This window comes from Gallus gallus, chromosome Z (genome assembly GCF_016699485.2).
Source record: "Gallus gallus isolate bGalGal1 chromosome Z, bGalGal1.mat.broiler.GRCg7b, whole genome shotgun sequence".
Classification (NCBI taxonomy): Eukaryota; Metazoa; Chordata; class Aves; order Galliformes; family Phasianidae; genus Gallus; species Gallus gallus.
In genome coordinates this window covers 28228473-28245858 of record NC_052572.1, presented here as the reverse complement: position 1 = coordinate 28245858, position 17386 = coordinate 28228473, and the positions used below count along the sequence as shown (strand labels likewise).

General features: G+C 39.8%; 2 protein-coding genes across 5 annotated transcripts in view; one reads left to right on the top strand and one right to left on the bottom strand.

The window, feature by feature from the left end:
- Positions 1 to 6400, top strand: part of KIAA2026 (uncharacterized protein KIAA2026 homolog) — a 63076-nt gene extending 56676 nt beyond the window's left edge. For all 4 annotated transcript variants that reach the window (XM_015280186.4, XM_046905520.1, XM_004949073.5 and 1 more), the window contains one exon: positions 2183 to 6400. In XM_015280186.4, the coding sequence (XP_015135672.2) occupies positions 2183 to 5823 (3641 nt within the window). In that variant the 3' untranslated portion in view covers positions 5824 to 6400. The remainder of the gene's footprint in view (positions 1 to 2182) is intronic.
- A 4183-nt stretch (positions 6401 to 10583) lies between these two features.
- Positions 10584 to 15779, bottom strand: MLANA (melan-A). Its single transcript, XM_001232042.7, has 5 exons — positions 15749 to 15779; positions 14841 to 14929; positions 13195 to 13291; positions 11730 to 11831; positions 10584 to 10853 (listed from the first exon to the last, which is right to left on the bottom strand). The coding sequence occupies exons 2-5, from the start codon at positions 14912 to 14914 to the stop codon at positions 10785 to 10787; spliced, it is 342 nt and encodes a 113-aa protein (XP_001232043.1). The 5' UTR covers positions 14915 to 14929; positions 15749 to 15779; the 3' UTR covers positions 10584 to 10784.
- Positions 15780 to 17386: the final 1607 nt, after the last annotated feature.

The following is a 17386-nucleotide window of genomic DNA, read 5'->3' as shown; positions in this document are numbered from 1 at the left end:
CTCTCCCACTCAACTGAAATTTGTTTTTCCAGAGCTTTGCTGTTGGTCCATTTTGAAGCTGGCTGGTCCCAGCTGTGTATGGCACAGGGGCAGCTCTTGATCTCTTCTCTATGAGGCCAGTCCTGCAGCACCCCCGCTACCAAAACCTTACTATCTAAAACCAATACATCACTGAGTTGGCAATAACTTTTTTAAAGAAAAGTAAAAATAGTAGAGCTGATTAACAGTCATCACCTCAGAGACTGCTCTTCAGTTGTCGTGACAAATGCTTATTTTTTTAGGGGTTGTTAGGAGCACATCTGCCTCCTCCAGCAACCCAACCTGGGAGTCACTTTTGTTGGGCCACTGAAGCCCAGTCCAGTTCACCCAGGGACTCCTGGTCTCTGATCAAGCTGAGGGGTGCAACTACTACTGTCCTACTTGCAAGTTCAACCAGTGGCAAAATTGGGCATGTATCCCAGAGAGAGAAATGCGTATGCACACAACAGTGACACAGCTGGTCGTGCAGACTGCCACAGGCAAGATGCAACTTTGTTAGGGACTCATATACAACATAAGCAGACATCTGCAAACTCACTCCTTTTCAGCTGGTAGAGTAGATGCTTACTGATGAAGGCACATACATGATATGCTCTAGGTTAACAGATACACATTTGCTGATTCCCTCAGTGCTGGCATATCCCTCTCTGTCTACCTGCCTGAATCCTGAGTCCTCTTAGTCACTTCACAGTTTCCCCTTGCTCAATGACTTGTCCAGCTTGATACTTGCTGCCGACACTTAGCAGTCATATACACTTGTTTTGCAGGTACTCTACACTTGCTAGTTCCCCTGGAAACACAGCACAGACCCTTCACCTGCCTGATACTGTAGGCTGGACCTCAACCCGCTTCAGGTCCAGCCTGAAGTTTGCTATGAATTATCTGTGTATATCCCCATGCACATCCTGTCTGGGGAAGATGAAGATGCTTGGGCCTTCTTTCACAGTGGCTGTTAGTAGGCATGCGGGCTGTGATGTGTGGAGCAGTGTGGAGCCCCTGACTCACTCCAGTCTCCTCAGTCACTGGTTTTCAGGACATGCACACCATTCCCAGCCCACTGGCCACACTTGCTCCAGTAACTGCCACTGCAGGCTTAAGATATGTACACCAACAGTCTGACTCCAGTAGTTGGCCTCAAATCCACTCACACTGGTATTCCCAGTAGCTGGCACTGTGGGCCACAAATTCTGCAGTATTCTCTCTAGGTCCAGGGGACTGTGGCCGCTCCAGCTACTTATGCTAGGAGCCCCGCTCCCCCAGTCTGGGGTGCGTACTGCCATGGTCTGACTAGCATCAGATCTCATTCACAAATACGTCTCATTGCTAGGTGTCAGTTGGTCCTTGCAGCACAGATACACATGGATGGGAGTGAGATTACACAGAGAGATAATTATGAAAGGATTTAACAAAAAGATCTAAGAAGGTAGGACTGACTGTAGTGATCAGACACGGCACTCAGTCAGATGAGAGTACAGGCCACATTTTACACATGCTGACCTCTTCTATTCTTTTCTGCCCACCCTTGCATCCCCTATTTTGTGTATTATTCCCATCAGCCCCCTCTCCAGCATGCTTCTTTCATGGGTTTGCCCTGCTCTATTTCCAGACTGCAGCCTCATGTCTGTGATTTTACCAGTTGCAAAGTCCAGACTGATCTCTCTCGAAGTGATGCTTGTGCTTTCTTGAGAGCCCAAGGGGCCAGTGAGATTGTTTCTTGTCATTGTCCCTTTGTTTGTTTTGTTTGGTCTGTGTCTCTGCATATTTCATTTCTGGTTTCCCATTTTTCCCTTACTGTCCCAACTGACCAGGTCTCCAGTCACATAACCTTGGTGGAAGAAGCATTCTCACATTTTCACGTGTATTCACCAATTAATACAAAGTTTCATTTTCCTCACTTTCTCATGTGCTGGTCAGATCATGTCTCTGTATGTCATTCCTTACAGGTTCCTTCTTTTCTTGTTATCCCCATTTTGCAGTGGAAAAGGTCCTTGACCAGATGGCTTTAAAGGAGCAGACACTTTCCCTGCCCGTATCCCTACACTTAAACTAGCATTTTGCCTTTAGCTAAACACTATTGATTTGTTGTATAGAGATACCAATTGCAAACTTGTAAGATGCGATTTCTGATTTATTTTCCTTGCAGATGAAATGAAGCTATTAGAGATGAATTTACCTGCTGGGAAAAGCAAACTTCTGAAAAAAGAATCAACTTCCAAAGAAATACACAAGACACTGCTCAAATCTTTTAAACGTCAGTCCAAGCAAAACAGTTGTCTGGATCAAAACACTAATGAGCTTTCACCAAGAAAGAAAGCTAAGCTGAGCACTAGTGAGGCTGCAGTCCAGAGTTCAGAAAGTAGCCTACAGACAGATAGTTGTTTGACTGATCTGAAGCAACTTGAAGGATCATCTCCAGAATCATTTTCTTTGACAGATCCTGCAACATCAGTATCGAGCTTTCTGAAAGGGACCAAACCCATCCAGGCCTTGCTTGCCAAGAATATTGGGAACAAAGTGACCTTAACAAATCAACTGTCACCTCCACCAGGCATAAATGTATCTACTTCTGAAAAGCCAGTTTTATCACCTGTTGAATCATCACTGATAAAACCAGCATTGCCATGTCAGACAGGTTCAAAGACTCCTTTACAAATGGTATACAAAATGCCAAATGGACACTGCGTACCAGTAGACCTTCACAACAGCTCCGTGAAAATTCAAATGCAACCTGTGATTGACCCTAAAACTGGAGAAAAAGTAATGCAACAAGTTCTTATCTTACCTAAGAATTTTCTTTTGCAGCAGAAAGAAGGGAAAGTCATGTCCAAGGATAGTAATTTACTCCAGCAGAACTCTTCTGAGCTGCACTGTGCAACTTTCCCGGAAATAACAAATGTCACTGTATCTTTAACACCTGTCCTGGTAACAGCACCTGCAAATGTTACCTCTCACTCAACAAGTACAATTTTTAACAAGAATATTTGCAACTTGTCACAAGGGACTGTTTCCACCAACAGTACACAAACATTGCCTACTACAACAAGTAGCTTGGTATCATCAACAGTTAAGGTGTGCCAAACTGAACATGACAAGCTTAGGACTGAAGTTTCAACTACCACATTCCCTGTGTTTTTGTCTTCACCTAGTATTTCCACAGCTAGTCAGTCTTTGATATCAGCAACAGCATTAAGTGCATCTACAAACACTGCTACTGCCTTTCATTGTCTTGCATCACAGCAAGCAACCGAATCCTTTGAAACTAGGCAAGAGTTGAAAACCGTTTGTATAAGAGAATCACAATCTATTCTGGTCACAACACGAGGTGGAAACACAGGAATTGTTAAAGTACAGACAAACCCAGACCAAATTTCACCTACTAGTATATCTTCTGGTTCAGTTTTGACATATGCATCTCAATTTAAGGCTTTTTTGGTGCCAAAAACCACAGCATTATCATCTTCTACGCTTCCATCTGTAGCAACAGCCACATCTAGTCTCCCACATTTTGGACAATCATCTGTTTCTGGATTTGCCCCCTCAACAGGTTCATCTTTTAACACTCCACCTTTCCCAGCTGATTTTAACCAGGCAGTGGATAAAAGTATCAAATTCACATTACAGCAGCCAGCTACTGGGAGCTCTTTAGGTCAAGTAGTAGAGAACACCTGCCAAGTGTCCTGTCCTTCTTCATCCTGCATTTCATCAGCTAGCAGCTCAATATCAGCAACTCCGAACAGTCCCATTAGTGTGACTAGCACTAGTCAAAATAACACAGTTGTAACTCCAAACTCTTCTGTGCAGCAACAATGTGATACTAAAACTAAAACAAATTCTGTTATTCAATCAGAGTCCAGTTCGGTAATAAATGGAGATTTTATCAGTGGTACTCCAGTACAGAAACTTACTTTAGTCACAAATCCACCTATTTTATCCCCCTGTGGTGCATCAGGAGTCAGTGTTATACCATCTCTAGCACCTACTGGTGTTAGTGCTCAGAAGTTAGTTTTCATTAACACACCAATTCCCAATGGACCTTCAGCCACTACCCTGGTAGCAGAGTCTCTGAAACATAACCTTCCTTCTTCTATAAGCAAAACCTTTGTTAGTGCCACAGAGCAACCACAGTTGGTTCTGATCCCATCTACAATGGGAGCACCAATAAGAATAAATTCATCACCAACCATTGCTCAGGTAAAAGATGTGAAAATTGGACTAAATATAGGTCAAACCATCGTAAATACTAAAGGCAGTGCACAGCAGACTCCACCAGTTAATATATTGCACTCTGCAGTTTCTAAGGGAGAAGACAAAAAAAACATAGGCTTGGCTTTATCATTGACAAGTACTAACAGTTTGGTTCCCGTGTGTTCAAGTTTTATAAGTCAAAGTGCTGTGTCAATTAATGAATCTCTGTGTGTTGCAGCAAAAGCTACAAATTCCTTTTCAGTTCCAACAGCAAATGCATGTCCAGAGTCTGTTTCAGTAGCACCAAGTGGGACTTCTGGGACACGGCCTACTGTCTTGAGTGGTGGAAATGATCCCTCAAAAGTGAGGCCAGTTCTGGGTAGTCGACTGTGTACAGCAAATATTGGAAATACTGTAGGTATATCAACTGTGAAAACAGGACATCTTGCTTCATCCGTGCTAATTTCAACAACTCAGCCGATGGTATCTTCTCAGAACTTAACATCTGCCTTGCAGTTTCCAGTCATTAGCTTGTCTGGATCTGTAGCCACTCCACGCAAAGTGTTACATACAGTTCCTCAGTTGGCAGCAGTTCCAGCTCCTCCTCCGGTACCAAAAAGCCAGCTGCCCACACTGCTGCAGTTTCAGTCATCTGGTGTTACGGCTGCTGGGCCAAGTAATGCAGGTACTCAGAAACCTCAAAGTTTGTTGACCCCTGCCTCACCAAATACAGGTAAAGTCGTTAGTTTTCCAAGTTTTTCATCACTGCAATGCAAGCAGGTGCCTCCCAGTCTAGAGAAACAAAGTCCTGCTTACAGCGTTGCTTCTACCATTCAGATGTGTGTAGCTTCACCAGCCATAACAAGCAAGACAGGAGGTCAACTGAACGAACCTTGCATTCAACAGAAGATAGTCATTAACACTTGTATGCCTTTGGCACCTGGAACTCAGATAATGATTAATGGTACTTGTTTTGTTGTTCCACCACAAGGCCTTGGAGCTGGCAGCCATGTCCTTCTTCTCTCTTACAACACAAAACAGACTCCTCCTTTAAATATTAACCATGGCCAAGAGGCTCAAGGTGTACCAGTGGTTAATCCAATAACCTCAAAAATCATTCTAGCACCAAGTAATTCACTAAGTTGGCAAACATCACAACGACTTTTGAAAAACTCTACAAAAATTGTGAACTCTTTTGGGTCTGCAGATGCTTTACCTATTGTACATGCAACACCACAGATACTTAGCACTCCATCTAGCTCATGCACTCCACTACCTGCAGCAACGCTGTCTGTGTCTTCAGTGATAAAATCTCCTGCCTATGTTCCAACTACATCCTCTGTGGTTTCTGCTGTTCATCCTTCAAACTCTCATTTACCCAGCAACACTTCAGTGTTTCAGTTGGACACTTCTATCAAAAAACTGTTGGTCAGTCCAGAAGGAGCCATTCTGAATGCTATAAATACTCCAGCATCAAAAGTTTCTTCACTGTCTTCGTCACTGCCCCCTGTTGTTGTGTCCACAAGCAGAATTTCTACCACTGTCTTCCCTATATCTCAGTCATCTTGCCTTGATAAACCTGATAACGCTGCATCCTGAATTTAGAGCAAATGAGCCACTTTGAAATTGTGGGGCATTCTTTTGACTCTAGAAGTTACAACTGTTGAATGATTTCTTACATTGTTTGAAACAGTTGATTTTCTCAAAAGTACTTAAGATTACACTTTCCAGTTTACCTATGGGGATAAGAAATAAAAATATATTTAGTTTGTCAGAGAGTTGTTTAGTAAAAAGGTCAGAAATGACCAATGAGTTCATTAAACAGTTTTGAAAAATCTAGCTTTTTGCACATATTCCATCTTACAATATGGACTGTTTGGCAGTGTGTTTATGACAGTGTGTGTCTCCTTTTTATTTGTCAAATTTATTTTTGATTTGTTTCTGTAAAAAAATATTTATGCATTGTAAAAATGCAGTGTATGGTATAGAACTGTAAATATTCATGAATTCCTAACAATCTGTACTAAACTATATGTACAAAGAACTATGCTGTCTTATTTATGTTTTGTTTACATAATGTATAGTTTTTTAAGTATTTTAGTAACTTTGGACCAGTGTACTGTTTAGCAACAATGCAAAAGAATCTGCATATAATAAATCAAGTTGCTGTACTGCACTGTGTTGGGTATAGTTTAAAAATGTGTCTGTCTGTTACACCATGGCAGAATACATACATATACATCAGAATGCAGTTTTTTTAATATAGTCAAATGAAATTGTTTAATATCTTCTGCTGCTCAACATGGCTTACGTTTCACATGATATGCTAAGAGTTGGGAAGAAGACCATCTTCTTGAATCCTCCTGACACAGAGAGGGGTAACCTCTGGTTAAATTGCCTGAATCTTCAATGAAAAGGTAAGACTAGAAATGGTTTCCCAAACACCATTCTAAATCACACTGATTGCTGTTCAGGACTACCATGTTTTGTCATAACGCTTTTGGATATCTTGAAAATTCATTGCTGTCTTTCTTTTGCAATGGTATATGCATTTCCATGTATCTGGTAACAGTAACAAGGTGGCTCTTTGACCTATCCAGCCAGAATAAGCTGTGCAGTTTTTTCGTCAGTCATGCTTTCTAGATATCTACTTTTTTCTTTAATCTTTTATTGGTCCAAGTCTTTATGAAAGGATAAGGCTAAAACATCACCTGGTATTAAAGGTAACATTGTTAGTATTGCATACACCTTTCTTTTTTATGAAAGGTATTAGATATTTTGTGTTCAGCATGTGGTGTCATAAAACCCTTGGGTCATTTTCAGCAGATCAGTTACGTTCATGAGTACCTGCTGAAGTGCATGTGGAAATGGAGAAGTTTTTTATTACCTTTCAAAATTGTTATGTGTCTTCTAGCATACAAAGAAGGGCTGCCTTAGCCCAAATATCTTTGTACATGCAGACTGTTTTTTGTTTTTATGGTTCATTTGTTTTAAGAACAATGTAGAGCATAGGATTTCATGAACGTCAGTTACCTTTTTAATAGTACTGATTTCTAAGTGGAAGAAAAACTTGGATATCTTCCTTTAGCAGTATTCTTGGACTGATTTTTTCAAAGACAAGGTTTAAGCTTTTCTTTAAATGGAATTCTCTTCCCATCACCTTTCCTTAAACACCTGGAGGTGTCTAAGAGGCATGTGGATGTGGTGCTCAGGGACATGGTTTAGTGATAGGACTTAATAGGTGAGGTTGATAGCTGGGCTAGATGAACTTAATGGTCTTTTCCAACCTAGATTATCCTATTATCGTATGAATATTATTCTGTCCTTATTGATATATAGTGGCTAGGCAACCTAAGCAAACAGGTGGCTTTTGTGACTCCATATAAGAGTGTTGGATCAAATAGTAAGTGCTGCATCAAGGTAAAGGTCCATCTTTTTTAGCATCATGTGCCTTGGAGCAGTACACAGCAGTGATTCAAATGAGTGTAACAAGGCAAACAGCTGGTGACACATTTCTGAACACTCCTTTAGTATCCAGTGATCTGTGAACCAGCATTTCCTTCAGCAAATTTATTATGTTGTAGTTGTTTGTTTTGGTTATGTAGTTGTTTGTTTTGGTTATGGATGGTTTTTGTTTTTGTTTTGTTTTAGGGTTTTGTACTGTGTGGGTTTGTGTGTGTGTGTGTGTGTGTGTGTGTGTGTGTGTGAGACTTTAAGCACTTTTCGTGATGAAATTGATCAATCCTTTCCAGAATACCTCTTGAATGTGAAGTGTTACCATCCCCAGCATCCTGTGATGAAGAGTTTTCCACATAATGTGCATATTATCTCTTTGTTTCTGAATGCAATAACTGCTGATTTCATACTCATAGTATTATCAGTGGGACTCTGTATTCATTTCCCTGTGCAGCTGATTTGGACCTTTCCCATGTTGGTTGTCTCTTTTTGAGAATGAAGAGACATGGTCAATTCAGTTATTTCCCTCATGGGAGTGATCTGTTATTGTCACTGCTGTCATTTTCAATTTTACTATGTCCTTGAGATGTGGGAACAGAATTCACATTTCTGAAGACAAAGGAGCACTATGACTATTCTGTACAAATCTTTTCATAGGATTATCAGCTATTAACCAAATGTATTTCACTGTCAAAAAAGATCCAACTTCTCCTAAAACTGTATCTACTCAAAAATATCTTGATTTTAAAGACATGACCTTTAAAGGAGATTATTGAAAACAGTGCGAGTCTGTCACTCCTCTCTCTGCCGTCCATGCTAGTGTTGGTTTTAGCATCTTTGAATGTGCAGGATCTTCTCTCACTCTGGTGACCAGTAGAGAATGGTGGTGGAAAGAATGAGAGTTAATTTCCAGGAGAGATGGGATAACTCAGCCAGGAAGTCAGGGGCTGAGAAAAAAAAAGGTACAAATGGAGCATCCTTCAACCTTTGCTCGGATGTCTAAAATGGGAGCTGTTCTTTTCCTGAGTGTCAGTAAAGAGTTACACAGAAAAAGAAATAAATTGTCTCTAACAGGGTAATTGGTAAAGAGCAAACTGACAGATGTTGAAAGATTAAACCTTTTTCTTAGAAAAAGCTCTCCAGAAAATATGAGTCTGTTCTTTTCCCAAATAGCTGCAAGAATGAAGATAATGATAACAAGGATGATTCAGATATGAGCCAGGAGGAGGAAGGCTAATTTTCTGTGTAAGTGGAGAACACAGTGAACACAATGTGCCACACAGGAGTCTGTTCCTCCCATCCAGAAATGAGAGTGAGCTGAGTTGAAAAGTCCTGACAAAATCAGTAGTGAAAGACGAAATTATTCATATTAGACCGTCACTTTTGGTCCCATTCTGATCTGTACTTTGCTCGTACAGGGAAAGAAGAAAAAAGCATGTGGTCCAAGCATGTAATTGGTGCCATAGCAATAAAATGGTCTGGAAAATGTGAAAGGACATCTGCTGCTCAAGCACTGCTTCAGTCCTTGGGCCCTGTGAGCCCAGCAAGAGTGGAGTGCAGCACTATCAGCAAGCAAGAAGTTTGTGGAGGAACTGGAGAAACTGGAGAATGCAATAACTGTATCTTGTAGCTTAGATGTTAAAGATGTGCCACCTAATTGGATTCTGTGTTCTGCCCTTTTTCTCTGGTGAAATGGGTCAGTAATCTCTAGCTGCCTTTTGATGAGGGAATTTGAGAGAGTTCAGCCTTGCCTGTCCCACATATTCTCTGGGGAAACCTGTTGCCCAACATCTTTTGCAACCTCTTTTGCATTGGCCTGAGAGTGAAGCACACAGGGACAAAATTTATTGAAGAACTATAATAGTGCAGCTGGAGAAGTAGTTCTTGTATTCCCACAGTTCTTTCTGTTTATCCAAACCTTCTCTCAGACTGGACTTTCTAATGCTGTGTTTCATAGGAAGTTGCCCTCAGGACAGACAGCAGCAGAGTATAGAGCTGCTGAAGACCATCAGCTTCAAGCTTGCCAGTTCTGCAAAAAATGTAGGGAGCACATTCTGTTCTACATGTCTGGTGCCTATCAGCTCTAAACTGGCATTTGGCATGTTTTCCTGTGCATTCTTCTGCCTGTCACTAAGCAAGTCCACAGATTTTTTTCCTTGATGGAGTATGCTGAAAATGACAACTTCAAGACAACTTTTAGAGTTTAAGTACTTCCCTAAATTTCTAAATACATGTATCAAATCATTATAAAAAAATAAATATTTCTAAACTTTCACAGAATTCACAGATATTAATTACCTTTGAACAAGTATCTGCCTAATGAATTAAAAAAACTTAATTTAGTTGTATTGCAGTTCTTTGTTTTCTGTGACTGCTCTTCTTTCTTGCCAGAAGGACACGGAATGTGATTGTTGTTATATACACTGACAAGTATGATATAACATGTACTCTGAGCAGAAATTCTTAAGTTACGTGGATCAAACTTTGATATTTCGCAAGGAATTGGTTAATTACAGATATATAAACAAGTGCTGTGAGGTATATGACTGCTGTAAAATGCAGTCTCCTTGTGCAGGCTAATTTTGAGGATGGCAGGGAAAATGGTTATTTTTTGTATCAGCACATGTAATCAAATATTTTTGCCCGCATTATAACAGATTCCTGTACATTACATTCTATGGAATAGATTGTTTATTTCTCTCTCTCTCTCTCTCTCTCTCTCTCTCTTTCTTTTTTAATAAAGGGAGAGAAAGTGTGGAAGATGAACATGCAGTTGCCTACACTTCTTAATCTAGTTCATACCCAAGGGTGTGTTCTTAACACTCGTACTTCTGTGAAGGATGCAAGAACCCAAAACCTGAGCAAAATGTATTAATCTGAACACAAGAAATGAAAAGCATGAAACAGATGCACAGTCAGCTTTATTGAAGCATTTCATGAACTACTTCTTCAAATTAAGCAAGAGTAATTTTCAGCAGTTGCTTATGAAAGCATGTGAATTTTTATTGCAGTTTTAGCTTTCAGAAAGTTAAGGATGTATAGAAAATTAAGAGGGAGCATGAAGAAATTGAATGGATGTGCTCAGAGTTTAAGACTTCTTGCTGTCACGGTGAATAAGGTGGTGGTGACTGCTCCGCTGCAATTTTGTCATAGGCTGGTGGAGCATTGGGTACCTGAGGTAAGAAAATAGGTGTGAAAGACTGAAAAGACAATTGAGATGCCATAAAATGACACGAAACATGCAAGGAGATACCTGCTTTCATATCAGACATGGCACTATAGCTTAAAAAGCTGAGCTGATTCATAGAGTCTTTATATTGTTTTCATTTTTCCTAACATGTTTTCAGGTCTTCCATCAGATTAATTTATATACATATGTATGTATGTACAATTCATTTTCTAAGAATTTTAAACAAAAGATATTTTACCTATTGAGATTTCAACCCCCTCTAGAACTTCAGGAGTCTTGATGAATGTGTGTTACCTTATTTCCAGCTTATTTACAATTGGTTATAAGTTACCATTTTTCCTATTCTCAGACTGTTAAAACACAAGTGTAGCTTGATCTATATATTTGTTAATCAAGTTATTTTAACTTTTTTAAATAATTATGAACGTAAATGCTTATCTTTCCATAGTGTTTAGAGGGGCTACAGCCCTTAAGTTTTTTGTGGTGCTCCCAGATGTAAGCTGTTTGTTGTCTACAAGAATGGTAGAATATCTATTAGAGCCACGTGTTCATTCCGTATATTTCAGCATTCATATGTTACCTCATGAACAATGATGATACAATTTAAGAATAAAGGTGGGTGAAAGTATAGGGTTTTTTAGAATTATTAGGGCTAGACTAAAAACAAAACAAAATAAGAAAAAACCAAACCCTTCTCACAGTTATAAATGTGCAAAACCATTTTTTAAGAGTTAGAGTTATTGCAGACGCAGCCGAGAGAGCACAAACCAAGAAAGAAACCATCAAGTGAATATTTACCAAGATTATCTCACCATGTCTTAGCATATTTAAAGCAAATATAGCTCAAGCTTTAACTTACCACAGAATTAAAGTTCCTGTACTCTTGCAGAGCCGTTTTGCAGGCTGCTCTTGCTCCCTCACCTACCACTGTTCGTATGGTGTCCATACCGATGCCTTTGCTCTGTGAGAGATGATAAAAAAATATGGAGGAAGTCAAAGGAAAACTGAACATGAATCTGGGGCACACTACATATATACTTAGTATGTATGCAGTATTTGTTAGGATCTGGGATTAGGGCTGGACACAACAGCAGTAAGTAAGAAGAGCGATCTACCCATTGCTATTTGCTCTCTGTCCTGAAACATGCTCTCCTTCCTGTGTCACACTCTCTGTTGTCAGCAAAAATGAGGATTGCATTTTTTTTGGCCCGCAATTACTGTGTGGACACTTTCTTATCTATCTGGAGGCCACCTCCTTTTCTTTTACTCATTCCTTTTCTTAATCTCAAACTCCTTTCTTTACCATTTCCCACTTCTTTCCGTACATTCTGTACCAGTTCCATTAGCCTTCCAAAAAGCCTATGAAATGTAAGGTTTTCAAAACCAGAAAATGTCTGCTGTTAGAAGGAATTGAAAAAGAAGTTGTGCTGCGATGTGCACAGAAAGCATAAAAGAGCTCTGCTTTGTATGAAAGTTTGTTTTGTGCATTCTGCGATGGTGTAAATGTATTGGATCTGTCAGTGGGAAGGTAGCAGGGCAGTTATCAGAGCAGCGAGGAAATGGATTTGCTGAGGAGAGTTATGGTTTTTAATTCAAAACAGTCACATCCTTTTAGAAATACTAGGAAAACTAAAAGATACTCCCACAGAACCTTCACTTTGCGTGGTTAAAAACTGCCTCCATTTCACAGCAAGAAGAGCGGAGTGCCGAAGATGAAGATTCAAACATTCCAACACTGAACACTGCGGGACAGATCTAATTTGATTTTTCAAACATTTTTGAAGAAGGCAGGAAATAGTATTTTTTAGTAGTTTTTAGAAAGTAAATCTCAAAATCTGTCTTGCTTTTTTTTTGCAAACCATTTTTAACTTTTGTAAAAAAGTATTCTGTATCACATACACGAGTGTAACATTCATTCAGTTAATTGTAATAGCCATTTTTCTTTGCTTCCTAGACTTACTCCAATTGCATCTATCCTTAGATGTAAACCCTTCGAGCAGCAAGAATATTGTTTTATTCAAATGAAAATCGACAGAATGTGTATAGATTTAAATACGCTTCCTAGAGATTAGAATTTTTCCATTGGTGTGTTGTGAAAAGTTGGGCAATTGGCTCCACTTCCTTATGCTTATGTTTCCTCTGATCCACTTGCAAATTCTACAGCATCTCATATTCCATGTTTTCACCTGCTAATATGCCTGAGACAATGACATCTAATGGTAGCTGTAGTGTTAGCTGTAGTGTTCTCAGCATTAATGCAATGCAAATAATGGCAGTACGTTGTCAGAATAACAGTACATGTGAAAGTGAGCTACCGTGCTTACCCGTAGCCTTTTATAGCCGCTACGCCTTTTGTAAAACCAGCAGCCAAAGATAAGCAGCAAGACCAGCACCAAAATGAAGATCCCAATCCCCAGGGCTCTGTGTGGGACATAAGATAATATAAGTAGCAGTAGAACTGGGTACATTCTTTTGGGAGCAAGAATGGTTAGATCAGGAGCTTAAATCCCTATCCCTTTACCAGAGAGAGGGATGAAGCAGGGTATACCTCAGAAAATAAAGCATCAGTAACTTAAGCCAGTCTCTGTAGATTAAGCTGTTAGCTAAATTCTCTGCCCAGATCTAAAACATTCTAAAAATGATAAGTATTTGTAGCTTTGGAGATAATAGTCTACCAACAAGCCATGCTTCTAAAATATCCCTGTGTGTAAATTCAGTAAACTGCATTATGACTTTGGAAGGGAACAAGAAGTAAAATAGGTGCCATGCCTGCTGAGGCATCTCATGTTTGTTAAGTTTCTCCAGGCAGTAAGAACTGAGAAATGTATCCCAGCTGCATCACATTGCAATAAATTCTGGCAACATAATTGTTTTAATTATTCATAAAACACTACGCAGTTTCAAAAACCCAGTAAGAAACGTCAGTATTCTTTTTCATAAATAGCTCTACAATTGTTTAGTTATTGTTCTATGACACAGTAGGTACAGTACTGTTGTCACTGAGTCATTTTTGGCCCGCTGTGCCGTAAGACATCTTTCCCACTGCTTAGGATATAGGAAAGCAAAATGACAAAATTGTAGTTTCTTAGTCTTAAAAATCTCTTCTTCCTGTGCTAATGTGCTCCCTGTTAAGGCACTGAGCATTCACTCCTCATTTCTGTGTTCTTTGCACATTTAGGAACAGAATAGTCTGGGAAATGCTCAGAGGGATAAGTCAGCAGGAAAAAAAGAACAAGGGATGATATGAGTCAGGATAAATCCATCCCAGCACGCTGCTGTGTGTCGGGTACCCAGTTTCTCCAAAATAACTACCCTAAGTTTTTTCCACTGGGACCGTGGAGTGGGGAATGTCACCCATCAGAGACCTTTCACATTTACCTCCTCTCATTTTCCATGATTCAGTGTTTCATGCAGCACTATTTCTTGTGACCTGAGGACTCTGAACTGAACACGTGGTACTTAATGGAGTTTTACTCAGGAACGATTTAATGAGAGTCACATTTGTTTCATATTGATGTCTCCATTTACTTTTAGGAGGTATTTTCCATTTACCTGGTGTTACCACTGATGTTATTCTTTAGGGTATTCTTTAGAGTGAAGTATCATATCCTTGAGGTTCTGAAGGGACATAAATCTTACTGAAAGATCGCATTGTTACAACCTCCAATATGTAATTCCAAATGAGCCTCAACGACCCTGGTACTGTTATCATAAAGGTTAACATGACTTGAGAGCATCTGATCAAGCTGCAGACTCTTGAATTCTGCAGTTCTGATTATTCTTAACCATCGACTGCTCTTTTAGATAATTCCATGACAAACATTTCAGAGAACCACAAAACAACCAAAATACATTTCTTCTTTGTACGGCCCTGATTTTTATTTTTATTTTTGTACTACTCTGTGAATTTCCTTTTCAGTCTAAGTTTTTTTCTACATACATGCTAAAATAGGTTTTGCTTTATGCTTACTCTTCTGCTGTGAAATAGGTGCGTCCTTTTCCTCTAAAGAAGTTTCCATCTTCATAGTGGCTTCTTCTGGGCATTTTGAGATCCTATCCCTGTCCAGAACCACATATTAGAACAGAATAGAAATATCTGTTATCTTTAAGGTGTAATAGTTACTATCAAATTTTTGTTTAAGTTGGTGCATTTTAGAGAGGTAGCACAACCTGCTATTCTCAGAATTAAACAGATTTATATGCATTTGCAACTGTCCCAATTTAAGAACTCAAAAACACAAAACTCCAAACTATGAACAGTTCCACGTGAGTGCAACACGCAGTGATTTAAAATGGTCACTTTAGGCACTAACCAGAGACAGATTTGTGAAGCAAAATCTCAGAGGAATATGGAAAAAAAAATAAAGACAGCTTGTCTGGACAAGGAAGAATATTTGGAAGCAAGAAAAAAGAATATTGTGCATATACACATGTGTTTCTGTATTTCTGTTATCCCCTGTAAGTGTTCAGAGGGCCAGACAGCACAGACTGTCACAGGTCTGTTTGTTTCCAGATGGTTACACTAACTTAGACTGTCCAACAAGCACAGAGAAGTTATAGTCCTAATTCTCAGTTTTAAGAGAATAATCACCCAACTAAAAATAGCCTGAACATTACAGAGGAAGAATCCACAAGTGATCACGTCTCTGTCATATAACAGGTCAACAGATTCTATTTGATAGCATCCAACTCATCACTATCTCATGTTGGAGTAAAGTGATCGTAAAAAACAATGAATTTGCCAAAGAAAATATCTATCCAAGGAATCAAAGCATTTTCAGACTTCACTAAGAGTCTGTTTAGTCTCCGCTAAAACATAACTTTTAAGCAACATAGAAAAGTTTGGGTTTAGGTAGAATGAAAAAATGCAAGCCTTACCTCCTTCAGACCTGTAGTCTGTCTGTTAACTGAAGGCATGTACAGCTTTCCTTTCCTTAACTTGCTCTGCTTTTTTCCTTCTTTGATCTGTTCTCTTATGACTATCACGAGTTTAAATTCCTTTCAGTACAGCTTCTGAATGCATTAATTAGCATGAAAGGGGCCAGGAGACAACTTTCTTCTCACAGTCTGCATCCTTCTCTCCTAATAAGCACCTCAGAAATCTGTTATTTCTTCATGAGATTACCTACCTTGCTAGAAGGGGCTCAGCACCACTCTGCCTGCCCATCAACATGAGCTTCTGAAGTGGGCAGCCTGATTCTAAATTAAAGCATGTTTTGATTTGGGACTGGTTGTTCTGTATCTGGGGTCTGACATAAGCTGAGTTTTGGGATGTGCTTAACTAAAGCTTTGCTTATCCATATTTTTTGTGCCATTGTAACACCATGTAGAGATCGACAGTGTTGGAGCAAAACTCAAAGATGGATGCAGTTATGCCATGATGGAACTGTCTTAGATTATGGCAAGTAGTTTGATTCTGTACTGGTTAGCAAATGCTGCAACAAAGAGGCTGTTCAATGGGCTGCAGAACTAATGGAGCCCATTTCACAGTGGATTTGTGTGAATTGTCATTGCGCCCACATACACACAAGCTGCAATAATCGCATTCACAACATCAGGCAAGAAACATCAGCCTGTGATTAATCCAGAGCTCCGTGTTCTGTGATGAGTCAGAAGCATTAGTTACTGACAAAGGAAAAAAAGATACAAGGACCATGAAGGACCATGTTCTCTTTGATGTTTCTCTTCGTGAATCATTAATTTGGGCCTCTATCCCTCAGAAGACTTTTTGCTTAAGTTTGAAGTAGTCTGGTTACATTTGAAGCTGTGGCACTGTCTCCAGATTCAGATGAAAAATGGCGGATTTTCAGAAGTGAGGAGAAAAGAATTAACGGTGCCAGTGGTCAACATCTATTTCTTTAGCAAATCAGCTGAGGAGTGTTAACATCAATATTTCTAGTGAGCTCAGGGCTGGGAAGAGCTAGACCATTTCATCTGTTTATAAATCACACAGCTTTTCCCAACCATGGTAAAAATCTTACCTTGCCTCAACGCAATCTTTGTTTGGACAGCTCTCCCCAGTGGTGCCCAGTGCCAGGACCAGAGGCAGTGGGCACCAACTGGAATGCAAAAATCTCCCTCTGAACACCAGGCAGCACTTCTGTGCTGTGCAGATGCTGGAGCTAGCACAAGCTGCCCAGGGGCTGTGGAGTCTCCTCCTGGGAGATCTTCAAAGCTGTCTGGGCATGGTCCTGGGCACCCTGCTCCGGGAGTCCCTGCTTGAGCAGGGGTTGGACCAGACGGACCCAGAGGTCCCTGCCAACCTCAGCCATTCTGTTACTCTGATTTTTTTGCTTGACAACTTAAGACCAAAGTCTGATACAACCTTTTTTCTAGAGTAAGAAAAACAAAGAGAAGAAGAGAAAAAACAGTGAGGAGAATAAATCTGCCTATTTAGGTAAATGCTTCAGTGTTTCTTTTACATAATCCCAGATGAATCTAGTAGAAGTTTCGAAGGTGAATGAGATATAGGGAAACTTTCTGTAGATATTCATGTGTGTAAAACTGTAAGTGTAC